This window comes from Peromyscus eremicus, unplaced genomic scaffold (genome assembly GCF_949786415.1).
Source record: "Peromyscus eremicus unplaced genomic scaffold, PerEre_H2_v1 PerEre#2#chrX_unloc_1, whole genome shotgun sequence".
Taxonomy (NCBI): domain Eukaryota; kingdom Metazoa; phylum Chordata; class Mammalia; order Rodentia; family Cricetidae; genus Peromyscus; species Peromyscus eremicus.
The window spans coordinates 8,192,746-8,210,072 of NW_026734288.1; the positions used below are offsets into that span (position 1 = coordinate 8,192,746).

The 17,327-nt window shown below is 41.6% G+C and overlaps 1 protein-coding gene across 1 annotated transcript in view; it reads left to right on the top strand.

Moving 5' to 3' along the window:
* The window catches only part of LOC131900978 (zinc finger protein 120-like), a 97,431-nt gene extending 80,645 nt beyond the window's left edge, over nucleotides 1–16,786 (top strand). Inside the window, exon 8 of the mRNA XM_059252279.1 lies at nucleotides 16,665–16,786. Coding sequence (XP_059108262.1) covers nucleotides 16,665–16,786 — 122 coding nt within the window. The remainder of the gene's footprint in view (nucleotides 1–16,664) is intronic.
* Nucleotides 16,787–17,327: the final 541 nt, after the last annotated feature.

Here is a 17,327-nt window from a genome sequence, read left to right on the forward strand (position 1 = left end):
TATAGGAAAGCTTATCAATAGAGTATGTGATGTAAATGTCTGAATTCTCCCAGTTATCTTCAAATATTAAAAAAATCTTAGAGAAAAATGATGCCATAAATATGAGCCAGGTAATAAAGGGTTTTACTATGACAGGCATGTTCAAATATGCAAAGCCATCCTTAATGCAGGGAACAACATGAATGTACACATCATGTTAAAAACTAAAGATAACATAACTCTTTATAATCACACAAAATTGTAAAATTAATTCATGCAGATATAAAGACTCAACAATGTAATGAATGTGGCAAAGCTATTAAATGTTTCAATTATCCTTGCAGGTGTGAAATAAGTCATACTACAGAGAAATCACCTGAACACACTCAGTGTGGTCAAGTCTTTGTACATCATAGTCATCCTCCAAAGTATAAAAAAATACATACTGGAGACCAACGCTATGAATATAATCAATATGGTAAAGCCTTTGCTTACCCCACTCATATTCGAGTACATAAAAGAACACATTCTGGAGAGAAACCCTATGAATGTAATCAGTGTTGTAAATCCTTTGCTTATCACAATACTCTTCAAAGGCATAAAAGAACACATACAGGAGAGAAACCCTATGAATGTAATCAGTGTGGTAAAGCCTTTGCCTGTCACAGTACTCTTCAATTGCATGAAAGAACACATACTGGAGAGAAACCCTATGAAGGTAATCAGTGTGGGAAAGCCTTTGCACAAAACAGTGTTCTTCAAGTGCATAAAAGAATACATACTGGAGTCAAACCCTATGAATGACATCAGTGTGATAAAGCTTTTGCTCGTCATAGTGATCTTCAAAAGCATGAAAGAACACATACTTGAGAGAAACCCTATGAATGTAATCAGTGTGGTAAAGGTTTTGTTCATCACAGTACTCATAAATTCCATGAAAGAACACATACTGGAGCAAAACCCCATGAATGCAATCAGTGTGGTAAATCTTTTGCTTATCACAGTCATCTTCAAGTACATGAAAGAACACATACTGGAGAGAAACCATATCAATGTAATCAGTGTTGTAAGACCTTTGCTTATCACAATACTCTTCAAAGGCATAAAAGAATACATACTGGAGAGAAACTCTATCAATGTAATCAGTGTTGTAAATCCTTTGCTTATCACAATACTCTTCAAAGGCATAAAAGAACACATACTGGAGAGAAACCCTATGAATGTAATCAATGTGGTAAAGCTTTTGCTCATCACAATACTCTTCACTTGCATGAAAGAACACATACTGGAGAGAAACCCTATGAATGTAATTAGTGTGGGAAAGCATTTGCTCGTCATAGTTATCTTCAAGGGCATGAAAGAACACATACTGGAGAGAAACCCTATGAATGTAATCAGTGTGGGAAAGCGTTTGCTCGTCATAGTACTCTTCAAAGGCACGAAAGAACACATACTGGAGAGAAACCCTATGTATGTAATCAGTGTGGTAAAGCCTTTGCTAATCACACTGCTCTTCAGTTTCATGGAAGAACACATATTTGAGAGAAACCCTATGAATTGAAACAGTGTGGTACAGCCTTTGCACACCCCAGTCATCTTCAAGTATATAAAAACACATACTGGAGAGAAACCCTTTGAACATTATCAATGTGGTAATGCCTAGTGAAAACACAGCAACCCTATAACTGTAAAACTTTTAGTGTGTAATTGGTATCTTAAAGCCTTAGAATATAACATTAGACTTTGAAGATCTGAAAAAAAAATACCAAAGGAAATCTGAATATATATAAATTGGTATTATCTTTAGCCAACATACTTACATTCAATTACACAAGATTAATTATTTTGGAAAAAAATCTAAAATGTGTCAATAATCTTTTCAAGCATTATAATATCTCTTTATTTTGTTTACACCTGTCAACTAATATGGATAGAAGGCCTATAAATTTAAATGATAAGGTAACCCTCCTAGATTTCATAATCTGTTCAAATACATGAAATAATAAATTCTGGTATAAAATTTCATAGATGTGTATCATTGCTTTTCTGTTGCTTTGATAATGGATGATATCTAAGTGAACTTAGAACAGTGTTTAATTTAGCCCTTGGATCTAGAGCAATACATGAACCCTGTAAAAGTGTCATGTTAACAAGTGACAGACATGGCAGTTAAAGCAAGAGGCTAAGAATTCACATTATTGTCCTGCAGCATGAAGAAAAATGTAAATTGGAAATGGTATGCAGATGGAAACTCTCAGGCCAATCCCCAGTGACAGATTTCTTACAGCAGGGTACCATTTCTTAAATCTTTCCAAAACATATCATCGACTGAAAATGATTTATTTCTCTAACTTCAAGTCTCTATGCTTTCTTTCTCAAACATGGACCAATTCATGATAGAAAAAAACTCTGTAATCATTTAGATGCCTCAAAACCCATGATACCAGAATTATAATAGAAAAACATTCATTATTGAAAGTTAGTTTTAATATTTGTTTTTATTTTAATTAAGCAATATCTGTATATGTTTCTGTGGGTATATGTATGTGCATTCTAGTTCCCAAGAAGGTTAAGCCCTTGGCCCTTCTTATAGCAGGAATTACTCCATGTCATTGAAAACCAGACTTTGGTCCAGGAAATGAACTTGTATTATAGGCTTGGCCATTTCTCTATCCCTGTCAACATTTTAATCAGTATTTCTGCTTTTTCCGTTTTTCGAGACAGGGTTTCTCTGTGTAGTTTTTTGCCTTTTCTGGACCTCACTGTGTAGACCAGGCTGGCCAGGAACTCACAGAGATCCACCTGCCTCTGCCTCCCAAGTGCTGGGATTAAAGGCGTGTGCCACCACCGCCTGGCCCCTGTCAATATTTGAAAGCTCTTTATATTATCTTGATACCAGGAAATATATATGTACTCACACAAAAGAAACCCTACTTATGTTAACTTTATGTGAGACTTTAGACATCACAATTGTTTTCAATTTCAAGGAAAAAAAACCTTGTTTTAAGTCTTTTTTCTTGTAGCTTTGAAGTAAGTAAGTTATTAACCAAGTTCACTAAAGACTGATGTGAAGACTACATTGTGGCTTCTATTTTGCAACATGAGAGATATTAAAGGGTGCTACATGTGTGACAAATTCAATTAGTGAAGTTTATTTTGTGGTTCTTTCATTTCTTCTGTGGTTTTTGTTCATCTTTTTTGACTTTAATGTAGTAAGAGGTATTTGTCTGCTGCAATATATTAGAATGAGATGGCGATCATCTAAGTTTGATTTTTATTTAAGTCTCAGGCAGTATGTGATCACACTTTTCAAGTAAGGGTGTTTGTGAAAGTGTGGTGGATTTTTGTTCTTGATTTTGTTTTTTAACATTTTTTCACAAAATCCCTTGAAATATTGTTTGTTATCCAGCTTGGTTTGAATGTCAGTAATTAGTCATGGATACATTAGAATTCATGATCCTTGTGTGTCAGTTTCCTGAGCACAAGTCTAAGTGTATATGATGTACTTCCATTGATTGTTGTTTTGTCAAAAGTGTAGGGAAAAGGTGCTGGGTAATGAAACCAAGAATGGTGGGTGGTGGTGGTGCATGCCTTTAATCCCAGCACACAGGAGGCAGAGGCAAGTGGATCTCTTTGAGTTCAAGTCCAGCCTGGTCTCCAAAGCAACTTCCAGGAAAGGTGCAAAGCTACATAGAGAAACCCTGTCTGGGGAAAAAAAAAGAATCCCAGAATGATCCTGGAGCCCAGAACTAGGGAAAGATGATAAGGCCAGTTTAAAAAAAACACACACAAAAAAAAGCAAACAAAAAAACAAACAAAAGAGAAACAACACAGTTTGGCTCAAATCATACTATCTCTTCCCCTGACCAACTGACTTGTAAAACGAACCAATCACAGAACAGGATAGTAGAATCCTGTCTCTAGGGCCCAGGAACAGGGAAGGAAACACAACTTGTATTTTATACCTGAGCCAGGGACCTGAGCCAGAGAAATGAAACAAGAAAACATGCCCTGACTCTGAAATTGATTCCAAAATAATACTCTTGGTCCCTAGAATCAGAGTCAGTGAAAGAAATGAGCCCTGGCCTTAAAGGTAGTGCCAAAAAGCCAAGAAAGGCCACTGAAAGAAAAACAATTTTTCTTTGTAATCAGGACCATCTCTGTCCCTAGCCCACAAAACTAGCCAATCCCTGGGCAGAAAAAAAAAAAAAAAAAAAAAAAAAACGATTGTTTGACTCCATCCCCAAAACATCCTATATAAACTGACCTGTCTGGTCAATGGAGAGTTGTACTCTCAACCCTGGTAGATGCAGATACTCTCCTGGACTCCTAATTCCCAAATAAATCACTTTCTCAAAATTGTTTTGGGTGTGAAGACCTTCATTCACTGGTTCACAGAAAAACCTTGTTGGATTGAGCAAGGGGAAACTGAACAAAAGAACCTTGCTGAGATGTCTCACAATGGCTTGAGCAAGGGGGAACTAAATGGAAGATCCTTCCTGAGTAGACAGAGCAAAAGAGCTGAAAAGTAACACTTTTTTCCTGAGCCAGAGGAGATTGCTATATTTTTGTAATTTCTTTGGCCAGAGAAACAGGGATTTTCTAGGAAGCCCCCTTAAGTGGGCGCTGAGCAAACTCAGCTGTAGTGACTCTTCAGGAGAGGAGCAGGATTGCTATATCCTGCAGGGAGACCATCCCCCATCACACCAGGTATAGCCTGACTTTCCTGAAGAGTCAGAAAACCCTTCCCTGCTTAAGCATTTCCAGGCCTGAGTTTCCTGAGAAATCAGAAAATCTTTCCTCCAGGCATGGGCTAAAAAGCTCCAGGTGTCCAAGACACCTTTAGGGCAGAGTTGTTGTTTTGAGCAGCTTGAGGTGTCTGGGATACCTTGCCATTCAGGACAGAACTATCTCCTTGCAGTTACAATCATCAGAGAAGTGCTAAACAGCTCCAGGTGTCTAGGACACCTTCAGGGCAGAACTACTTGAGGTGTCCAGGTTACCTTGTCCTCCAGGGCTGAACTGTCTCTTTGCAGTTCCAGCTGTCAGAGTTGTCCTAAGCTGCTCAAAGTGTTTTCTGACTCCCAGGTACTCAGGACACCTTTGCTCAGAGTTGTAAATCTCACGTTTTGGTGCCAAAATCTGGGACCAAACCCAGAGTTGTTGCAACCAATTTACTTACAAGTACATTTTAATGGTGTTAATTTTAAAGTACTTAATAGATAATATAAAAAATCATTAAATACTTCATGTATGTATCCAAAGAAATATTTTCTTCTATCCCATGCATCTCCATGTCCTAATCTGTTATGCATTTGGCACTTCATCCCAAAGTATTGTTTTCTAAGGGAATTATAATGTAATAGCAGTGAGATTTACTTTGCGAGGTCTACTTTTGTCCAACTTCATATGGTGATCAAGATAACATTACAGCCTTGCACAAGAAAGGCATTTCCAACACAGCTGTCTCATTGATGCTAAAATAAGATTAGTTGTATTATTAAATCAATAAAATACTGCCTTTTCAGATTGTAAACATATTTTCAATGAAAGATAAAGCAAAGTAGAAGAAATTGAATGATAAATCCTATTTGCAAGTGAAAATGGTATATTGCTATATCTTTTGTTTTTCCTTTTATTGCATGTAAAATTATTTAGTTTATTCTGAGGACCAAACATTTGTTCACAAATGTTTCTCAGATCAACAAATGAATGTGAGAGAATATCTTGAATGTCAGTTCTTAGTCATGGTTATTATATGAATTCATGAACTTCATGTGTCAGTCTCCTGAGTACAAGTCAAGGGGTGGATGACTTACTTCCAATAATTGTAATTTTCTCAAAATATTTTAACAATGTTAATGTTAGAATACTTAATAGAGAGTATAAAAACATTAAATACTTATGTGTCTATCCAAAGAAACATTTTCATCTATCTGGAAGACATTTAATAATTTAAGTTTATCAGTAATCAACTGAATATTTTATAATAGAACTTGATATACTATGTATATGTATATGTATATGTATATGTATATATTATTTGAAGTTCTGTGCATCTTCATATCCTCAACAGTTATCCATTTGTCATAATGTCTTGAAGTATTGCTTTTTAAGGGGTATTATAGAGGTACCAGATAATGTAATAGCAGTGACATTTACTTAAAAAAATCTGGTGTGTGTGTGTGTGTGTGTTTGTGTGTGTGTGTGTGTGTGTGTGTGTGTGTGTGTGTGTGTGTGTGTGTGTAATGTCACTATGGGTTTTTAGGCCATGACAGAAATGTGAAGAATAGAAGACAACTTTGTGGGGTCTACTTTTGTCTGTCTTCATATGGTGATCAAGATGAGGTCACAGCCTTGTGCAACACAGACATTTCTAATAGAGCTGTCTCATTGATGCTGAAATAAGATTAGCCGAAACATTAATACAGGAAATTATTGTTTTTTTCTGATTGAAAACATCTTCTTTTAAAAATAACGGAAAATAGGAAATATTGATTAATAAATACTATTTGTAAATAAAAATGATATACTGATATCTCTTTTTTCTTTTTCTTGCATGTGTAATGAGTTAGTTTATTCTAAGAACCAAACATTTTTTCATAACACTTTCTCCAAACAACAAATCAATGTCAGGGAGTAGTTTCTATGAGTAAAGGAGGTTGCTGCTAAGCCTAGTGTCCTGAGTTCGTAATCTAGGAGCCCATATCACTCCTACAAATCTTTCTCTTATTTCTACACTTCTGGTGTGGCATATGGACACTCACATGCCAGCACATACATAAATAATTTCAAAATACAAATAGGTGCCATTGAGGTAACTGGCGACCAAGTGATTACCTGGCTTTCATCTCTGGAACTCACATAGGATGAATAGATACCAGACATATAAGTTGTCCTCTCACTGCTACATACACATCATGGCAAAAGAATAGCATCAGTACATACTGGACTTCATTTCTGAGGACGCTTTCCTCGATAGCATGATTACACTCTGGACTTCATGTCCCAGGTTGCCTTTCTTTATAGGGTCATTACATATAGACCTCATTTCCCAAAATGCCTTTCTCTAGAGCATCATTACATTTGGACTTCATTTCCCAGTTTGCAATTCTCTATAGCATCAGTACATTCTGGAATTCATTTCCCAGGATGCTTTTCTCTAAAACATCACTACATGTGTGATTTCATTTCCCAGGATTCCTTTCTCTAGAGCATCATTACATTTTGGACTTCATTTCCCAGGATGCCTTTCTCTACAGCATCAGTACATTTGGACTTTATTTTCTAGGATGCATATCTCTACAGCATCACTACAGATTGGACTCCATTTCCCAGTATTTCTTTATGAATACCATCAGTACTTTATTGACTTCAATTCCCAGGATGCCTTTCTCAATAGTGCAACTTCATGTTGAACTTCATTTCCCAGGATGCCTTTCTCTCTACATTGACACTGTACTAGAAACTACATTTCCCATCTTGGCTCTTGAGTTGGTAGGAAACTTCCTTTTTCCTCTTTTGAGCATCAGAATGCTTTGGACTTTGTTTCCCAGGATGTCTTTCTCTACAGCATCAGTACATGTAGGACTTCCTTTCTCAAGATGACTTTCTCTTTACCATCACTACATTTGGATTTCATTTCCCAGGATGACTTTCTCTACACCATCACTACATTTGGACTTCGTTTTCCTGAATGCCTTTCTCTAGAACATTACTACATTATGGACCTCATTTCCCAGGATGCCTTTCTCTATACCATCACTATGATGGACTTCATTTCCCAGGATGCCTTTCTCCATAGCACCATGACATTTTGAACTCCATTTCCCAGGTGTCCTATATCCTCAGGAGTTTCCCTATTTCTTCAGCAGGTGTCCAGGGCTCTCAGCAGGTGTAGGGCCTCAGAAGGTGACTTGATTTTCTGAATGTTTGTTATCCTCAGTAGTGTGATGATGGGGGTCAGGGTCAGGGGGTCAGGGTCAGGGTCTTAGGTTTAGGGTTATTGTTAGGGTTAGGGGGTTAGGTTTAGGGTTAGGGTTAATGGTCAGGGTTAGTGTTAGAGTCACAAGTTATGGTCAGTAGGTTCTGGTTAGGGTTAGGGTTACGAGTTTTCAGGATTTGGGTTGAGGGAGTTTGTGATTACAGTTAGTCATTAAATTTAGGGTTAGGGTTCGGGTTTGGGTTAGGTTAATGTTAGGGTAAGGGTAAATTGCTGTGTGATGGTCTGTATGTCAAAAGTATTGCTCTGATTGGTCAATAAAAAAACACTGTTTGGCCAGTATCCAGGCAGGAATTATAGGTGGGACTAACAAAGAGCAGAATTAAGAGAACAGGAAGGTGGAGGGAGACACTGCCAGCTGCCTCCATGACAAGTGGCATTTGAAGATGCCGGTAAGCCACGAGTCACGTGGCAAGGTATAGATTTATAGAAATGGATTAATTTAAGATATAAGAACAGTTAGCCAGAAGCCTGCCATGGCCATACAGTTTGTAAGCAATATAAGTCTTTGTGTTTACTTGGTAGGGTCTGAGCAGCTGTGGGACTGGCAGGTGACAGAGATTTGTCCTGACTGTGGGCCAGGCAGGAAAACTCTAGCTACAGTAAATTATATGTGTTTTTAGGGTTTTGGTTAGGGTTAGGTTTGGTTTAGGTGTCTCTTTGATCAGGACTTCATTTTCCAGGATATCTTGCTCTATATTGTCACTATGTTTTGGACTTTATCTCCCAGGATGCCTTTTTCTCTATATCAGCATTGGAGTAGAAACTCCATTTCCCATCATTGCTCTTGAGTTTGGAGGACACTTCCTCTTCACACTTGAGTGCAACAGTAGGTGTTGGACTTCACTTCCCAGGATGCCTTTGTCTATAGCATCACTTTACTCTGGACTTCATTTTCCAGGATGCCTTTCTCCATAACACCATGACATTTTGGACTCCATTTCCCAGGTGTCCTGTATCCCCAGGAATTTTCCCCTTTTTTCAGCAGGTGTCCAGGGCCCTCAGCAGGTTTGGGCCTCAGCATGTGAACCTGACCTTCTGCAGGTTTGTGTTGCCTCAGAAGTGTGTGGGTATGGGTCATGGTCAAGGGTCATGTTCAGGGGGTTAGGGTCAGGTTGTTAGGGTTAGGGTTAGGGAGTTAGGTTTAATGTTATGTATAAGGGTTAGTGTTAGGGTCAGGGGTTACTGTCATTGGGTTCTGGTTAGGGTTAAGGATTACGAGTTTTTATGGTTATGGTAGAGAGATTTTGTGGTTAGGGTTAGGGCTAGTTTTAGGGTTAGTGGTTAAATTTAGCATTAGGGTTAGGGTTAGTGTTAGTACAGTGTTACAGCTATGATTATTGGTTAGGGTTATTGGTTAGGGATAGGTGTGTCCTTTGCTCCTCAGGGTTAGGGTTAGGGTAAGGGTTAGGTATTGGGTTAGTATTAGTGTTAGAGTCAGGTTCCAGGTATATGGTCAGGATCAGGTTCCAGGTTTACTGTCAGTATCAGGGTCAGGGTTAGTTCTCTCTCCATCTTGATTTCATCTCCCAGGATGCCTTTCTCTCTACATCTGCAATGTTTTAGAAACTACATATCCCCACATGGAATTTCAAGTCGGGTGGAAACTTCCTGTTCTATCTTTATATCATCATTTCTTTTTGGCCTCCATTTCCCAGGATGCCTTTCTCTACATTGCCAGTGTGCTGCAAACTACATTTCCCATCATACCTCTTATGTCCTATTCCAGGATGCCTTTGATGATACCATCAGTATGGATTGGACTCCATTTCCCAGGATTCCTTTTCAGTACATTAGAATGGTTCTAGAAACTGCACTTCCCATCATGCCTTTTGGATAATTTCCTAGGATCTCTTTTCTTATAGCATTGCTCGATGTTGGACTCCATTTCCCAGGATGCTTTTCTCAATATTGGCCTTATATTCCAAACTACGTTTCTCATCATGCCACTCGCGTCATTTCCCTGGATGCCTTTCCTTTTGGCAACGCTACCTGTTGAACCCCATTTCCCAGCATGCTTTTCTATGTATTATCGATGCCAAAATGTTTCCCATCATGCCTCTTGTGTCAAAAGCAAGCTTCCTATTCCCTGTTTATACCATGAGTGTGCTTTGTACTCCATTTCCCAGGATGACTTTCTTTTTATTGTATGTCTATTATAAACTACACTTCTCATCATGCTACTGGGGTTATTTTCCAGGATACCTCTCCTTATTGTATCAGAGTTTTGTGCTTTAATTCCCAGGATGCCTTTGTGTATTGTGTCACTATATTTTAGACTCCATTTCCCTTGATGCCTTTCTCTACAGCATCAGTACATATGTACTTCATTTCCCAGGATATCTTATTCTATGGCATCACTATAGTTGGACTACATTTCCCATGATGCCTTTCTCCATAGCACCATGACATTGTGGACTTCATATCCCAAGATGCCTTTCTCTTCAGCATCACTATATTATGGACTTCATTTTCCAGGATGCCTTTCTCCACAGCACCATGACATGTTGGACTCCATTTCCCAGGTGTCCTGTGTCCTCAGGATTTTCCCCTTTTCTTCAGCAGGTGTCCAGGGCTCTCAGCATGTGTAGGGCCTCAGCAGGTAGACCTGACCTTCTGCAGGTTTTTTATCCTCAGCAGTGTCTGGGTAGGTTCCGGATTTACCATCAGTATCAGGGTCAGGGTTAGGTGTCTCTCCATCTTGACTTCATCTCCCAGGATACCTTTCTCTCTACATCTGCAATGTTCTAGAAACTACATTTCCCCTCATGGATCTCAAGTCAGGAGGAAACTTCCTGTCCTATCTTAATATCATCATTTCTTTTTGGCCTCCATTTCCCAGGATGCCTTTCTTTACATTGCTAGTGTGCTACAAACTACATTTCCCATCATACCTCTTGCGTCCTCTTCCAGGATGCCTTTGATGACACCATCAGTATGGATTGGACTCCATTTCCCAGGTTTCCTTTTCAGTACATTAGAATGGCTCTAGAAACTACATTTCTCATCATGCCTCTTGGGTCAGAAAGGAACTTCCTGTTTCCTCTTTATACCATCATATGCTTTGACCTTAATTTCCCAGGATCCCTTTCTGTGTATTGTATATTAAAAACTACATTTCCCATTATGCCTGTTGAGGGAGACTGAAACTTCCTGTTCCTTCTTTATACTATCAATATGCTTTGGACTTCATTTCCCTGGATGACTTTCTCCACAGAACTCTAACATTTGGACTCTATTTCCCAGGAGTCCTGTGTCCTCAGGAGTTTCCCCTATTCTTCATCAGGTGTCTAGGGCCCTCAGCATGTATCCTGGGCCTCAGCACGTGGACGGAACTTTCTGCAGGTTTGTTGTGCCCTCAGCAGTGTGAGGGTGGGAGTCAGGTTCATGGAGTTAGGGTCAGGGGATCAGGGTCATGGGGTTAGGGTCAGGGTTCAGGGTCAGGTGGTCAGGGTTAGGTTTAAGGGTTAAGGTTATTCTTAGGGTTAGGGTTAAGTGAGAGTTAGGTTTTGGGTTAGGGTTAGGGATAGTGTTAGGGTCAGAGTCAGGGTCAGGAGGTAAGGTCAGGGTCAGGGTCAAAGTTAGGGTAAGGGTTAGGTATCTCTCAGCTCTGGACTTCATCTTCCATGGTGCCTTTCTCTCTACATCGTCATTGTTCTAGAAACTACATTTCCCGTCATGGTTCTGGAGTTGGGAGGAAACTTCCAGTTCACATTACATCATCACTAGGTGTTGGACTTTGTTTCCCAGGATGCCTTTCTCAGTATTGTTAGTGTATTACAAACTATATTTCCCATCATGCCCCTCAGGTCATTTCCCAGCATGCCTTTCTCTACAACATCTCAGTATTGTTAGTGTATTACAAACTATATTTCCAATCATGCCCCTCAGGTCATTTCCCAGCATGCCTCTCTCTACAACAGTCCAACATCAGTATGTGTTTGACTTCCTTTCCCAGGATGCCTTTCTCTGTTCCACCACTACTTTTAGTAGTCAGGGCTCATGAGTCCATGGTGCTGGGTCTTCTGTGGCTCATCTGCCTGCACTTTTCTGGGCTGGGTACTGGGGCTCAGTAATTCCCATGGGAACTGGGGTCACATTGGTGCTAGAGTCTCAGTCCTTCCCATTGGTGCTGACACTCAGTCCTTCCCGTGGGTTCTGGATCCTCAGTTTTCCTTTGGTTCCTGGGTGCTCAGTCTTTTCCATGGGTGCTGACACTCAGTCATTCTTATGGGTACTGACACTCAGTCCTCCTTGTGAGTGTTGACAGTCCCTCCTGTAGGAGCTGACACTTTACCTGGATTTGGACTTCAGTCACTGAGAGCAGCCTTTGATTCCCTGTAAGAAGTAATGGCCTCTAATTAGCATACTGCAGAAATTCCCATCCCTGATTAGCATAAACCTGTGGAAATGGCCTCTAATTAGCATTCTGAGGAAAGCTCCACCCCTTATTAGCATAAACTTGTGGAAAGTGCCTCTAACTCAGGGACTCGGCCTCTAATTAGCATACACATTGGGAAACACCCTCTGCCTCTCAGTGCTCAGGCTGGGGTGCACAGTAATGTAACCAACAATGTAAATATAATTGTTAGAATATAAAATGAAACTATTAGCCATTATTAAACCTTCTGTTCACTTGGAAATTGCATTATCAATTTAGATCAAATTATCCTATCCAAACAGGTAAATGATAAAGTGATAGAAATGAAAAAATATCATATATAGATTTTCTGTGATTAATGATTTAATACATGTTAATATGTGCCCCGGCCAGCAGGACTTCAACGGGAACTCAACCACCCTAAGAATGGAATGATAGGGACAGGAGACACAAAGGAATACACCAAGACAGGATTCTGATCAAGGTTCAACTTTATTTTTCTCCAGGAGGGTTTATATAGTTCCTGCAGGTTGGGTGGAGCAGGAAGCTGTTATCTGCATAGGGTAGGCAAGTTAATAGGATGCTTGTGTTGGATCTTTATGCAGGATGTTTACAGGGTGAAAAGGTCAAGGGCTCTGACTCAATGTCCTGTCACTAGGCAACCTGACCGCAAGATATTCTAGTTCCCTGTCTTATCGGGGGGTCTGTATTTTTCCATTAGCTAGATTTCTATCCTTGTCCCTGACATCTCCCCCTTCTTAGTAATAAATCTAAGGGCCAACATAAACCAGGTTCGAATGGTCTATAAGGAGGGCTCTGAAAGAGGCTTTGCATGGAGGATTACAGAGGCCCTGTCCCTCTAGAGATTGTGAAAAAAGGTTCGAGAGGGAATGTCTCTCCAGACTCAAGCACCACAGGCGTCCCCATAGTGCAGGAATCAATGGCCTATGCAATTTTTTGAGGGAGCAGAAATGGGTAAGCACAAAGCTGCTACTGCACAACTGCTATGCAACAGGGCATATAATCCAGGCTCTCGGGATTTTGGGGTACCATGGTCCCCAGCCTGTGAAGTCCCAGCTGCACTCCAATCATGCCTTGAGCGAGCCTTTTTCCACAAACTGGTGCAGCCTCCCCCAAGTGAAGTGGTCTGTGTGGGACATCTCTTGTCAGGGGAAATTTCAACCCTAGAGTCCTGCATATCAAGACAGTGGTAATGAACCTGGATCTGCCTGGCCCACAGGTCTGTTATTTGGCTTCAGATGAACTGAGTGAGCCGGGAAAGTGCCCATGGCCCAAAGACAAGGACCAGGACTACAACAGGTCCTAGGAGGGAGGAAAGAAGAGTTATTAGCCAAGGGGAGGTGGAAAACCAATTCTAGAAACACCCGAGCTCTTGTTCTCCTTTTATTTTTCTCTTTTTTTAGTCCATTTCTAACCTTAGCCATACTGTCTCTGACTACCCCAGTGTGGTCTGTAAAGAAGCAACATTTCTCTTTGAGCATAGTACAAAGGCCACCCTGTTGTAGAAAGAGGAGATCCAGGCCTCTCCTGTTCTGTAAAACTACCTCAGCTAGGGAGGAAAGGGATGACTCGAGGGCAGAAATTCCCCATTCAAGGTGGGCAATATCCTCATCTATGGAAAATTGAAGCTCAGAGTAATGTTGGTTGGACAGGACCAGAGGGGCAATCCCTGTGCCTGTTCCTGCTCCTCCAACCCCCAAAAGGACCGCTAAGGTGATGGCAGTAACAGGCTCCCATCAAAGTAGTCGTCTCAGTGTGGCTTCTCTTCCTAGAGATCTAGGAATTGATTTGAAAAATAATAGGTTAGTCTAGGTGGAAGGAACCTGAGTGCCCTGAGTGGCAACACAGTGACCCCACCCAGTTATCTGCAGGTGCACTACATATGATGGGATCGGTGGGCTTCCTCTGCCATCAGTGTTACAGGATTTTTTAAAGAGTATCATTGTAAGCAGAAGGTTAGAATCAGCTGAGCAAGGATGATTTGAGTCTATGGCACATGCATGTGCCTAGTACAAGGCATCTTCTACCATTGCACCAGTGAGGATGATGAGGGCTCCTGCGATGACTATCCCTGCTCCTACTCCTGCTCCAACTGCTGTACCCGCTGGTCCTTCATGGGTGCCCTCTCTTTGGTGCTGCCCTATTTGCTGTGCTACCTGCCCAACAGGGCTATGACTACCTGTGACACCAAGGCCAGCAGGTCCAACAAGCCTTTCTGACTCTTTGGATGAAATTTCAGCACTGCTCTTGGAAACATGGCCCCTGCTGTCAGACTGGATTTGTGACAAGCAGTGTCCCTGCTCAGGCCAGAACATGATTGACTATGGGACTTGTGTGCTATGTGAAAGTTCTCAAACACAGTTTGCTGTAAAAGTTCCCACTGTCCCCCCCCCACAGGAACTCTGAAAAGCCAACATAGCAATATTAATCAGTAATAAAGATCGTTTCCTCATCTTTTTGTTTTTCACGTGCCATTCTAACTGACATGCTTGCTAGAGCTCAGCCAATGGAACTCCAAGGAGAGGGAACGGAAGTTGGTGACCCACACACTTCACAAGCTAAATCAACAACCACTCCTTTCATAAAAGGGTGGAGCAGAGTGATAACAGAGCTAAAGGGCTGGTGGGGGTTGCTGTGGGTGAGGACAACAGCCCGGAAGGCTTTCTGGAGAGACAGCATTTGAAACAGAAGAAGGTTCCTCAGGAGAGGGGCTGTCTCTCCTGGGCAGATCAGGTATATCTACAGCTCTAACCAGGCATTCTGGTAACCATCTGGGAGCAGAGTATATCTCTTTTATGGCACCATTAACAGGATTTAGTCTTTCTGTGATGATCAGCAATGGTGTTAATGCTGAATGTTCTCCTACCTCACATCATGAGAATCAGAAAGCTGCTGGCCTTCTCAGACTTTCCTTCTTTCTGTTGGCATTTCTGACTCTCTCTTCATGATGAAGGAGTTGGCAGGTGCCAAGGTGGAAAGGCCTTCCTCTCCATTCTCCATGGCCCCACAAGCTTCCCTCCCTCCAGTGCCACCAAGACTTGAACTTCTACAACAGCAAGCATATAGTCCTGCCAGCACTTCAGTCTTGGGAACTACTTCCAAGGTTGGTTCTGGCTACCTTCACAAAGACAAACCATTGCCTATACCTGCCACACTTCGAGATCTTCCACCACCACCTCCTCCAGACTGACCCTACTCCATTGGAGCAGAAACATGATCTCAGAGATGGTCCCTGCTTTGTACACCAGGCGATTGCCCATCCAGAGACAAACCACACCCTATCTCCTCCAGCCACCCAGGGGACTCAAGATTGCCTTGGCAAATCCCAAAAATACCAGTAGTTACCTCATGCCCTAGTGATCCTTGGAATGGAAGAGAACTGACTAATCAGCACTCACTTCCATTCTCATTGCCTTCACAAATGGAATCTAGAGGAGATGTTCATAGACTTGTAAGCACATTTAGTCTGGATACTTCCATGACTATGAATAGCAGTCCAATAGCAGATCCAGAGAGTGAGCACCCAAAAATGAAGCCTTCCTCATCTGCCAATGCCATTTACTCTCTGGTTGCCAGGCCTCTTCTTGTGCCAAAACTTCGAAATAAGTACCCTCGTTACCTGCATTCTCTAGCCCAGTGATGGCCCTTGTTCCAGCGGGGGCAGAGAGTGGAAGGCAGGGGCCTCATAGAGGCTGCCTCCTGGGCTGGCTGGGTGTGGGGCTGTTACCTTTCTGGGGATGTTCACTAGCGAAATGTCTGGGTTGTTTGCAGGAATAACAGGTGTGGGCTCCAGGCTGTTGTGAATCCCTCAGAGTGGCACCAATTGCTAATACCACGGCATGGGCAGTGCCAACACCCAAACAGAGTCTGACATATTCAGTCAGGTCTCCTCTGTTTTTATGAGGTCGGAGGACTTCCTGGCAGGAAGAGTTTGCTTTTTCAAAGGCCAAGTGTTTAATGAAGGTACTTTCGTTTCGCTAGGTCTCAACAGTCTCTCAGCTGCATCATTTAAGCGAGAGACAAAATCGCTAAAAGGATGATCAGAGCCCTGATGAATCTTTGCCAATGAGGTGGTAGCTGAACCCTTTTGGGGCAGGTGTTTCCAGGCCCAGACCCCAGTGTTTTGAATCTGGGCCAGGAGGCCAGGAGGGAATTTAGCATTGCTGCATTTGTATCATAAGGGGAGTTGCTGAGGTGTTTCTTTAGCGTTGAAGTTTTTGAGGCTGTTCAATGTTTTTTTGAGCAACTTCTTGACAATTTTCTGTAAATTCTGTTTTCCAGAGGACAATGTCACCCCAGAAAGAGCTGCGAGGGCAAGGAAATACCAGTCATTAGTGGTCAACCAATGTTTGCTCTGGTTTTCCACCAAGGCTATTGTAAAAGGAGCCATGGAACCACACTGAGCACAGGCGGATTTCAGTTTTTCAATAAGGCAGAAATTTAATTTGTGATAAGTCTCACGTGGCGGGGTGTGGGGGACCCTCTGATGACAGCTCTTCCTCCTCCTCCTCCTCATCCTAATTTTGGTCTTCCAAACCCTCTGAGGGGGCGCTCTGGACAGCTCCCTTGGATGAGTCCCCAGAGGTCTGGCTCCGGGTAATGGGAAATGCCAGGACAGGCTGAGGCTTAATTTTTGATTTAATAGATTTTTGCGATGGTTTTAGCAAGCCGGGAACCACCACTTCAAGGACAAGATCTTTAAGTTCTTTGTCAAGTTTTCAATTCTCTTAAAAGCTCAATATGTTCCCTGCTATCCTGGAGGGCCGGTTCCAGTGAGCCGAGATCTGGGACAGGGGGAGCCAACTCATCAAGAATGGCCGGCAAAAGTGGGAAGATGGAGAAACATAGGGAGGGGGCATTGCAGAAGGGGGAAATGCCAGAGATTTTTCAGGTGGTATAAAAGGGCCCAAGGACTCCTGTTTTAAGGGGAGATTTTTGTAGGGG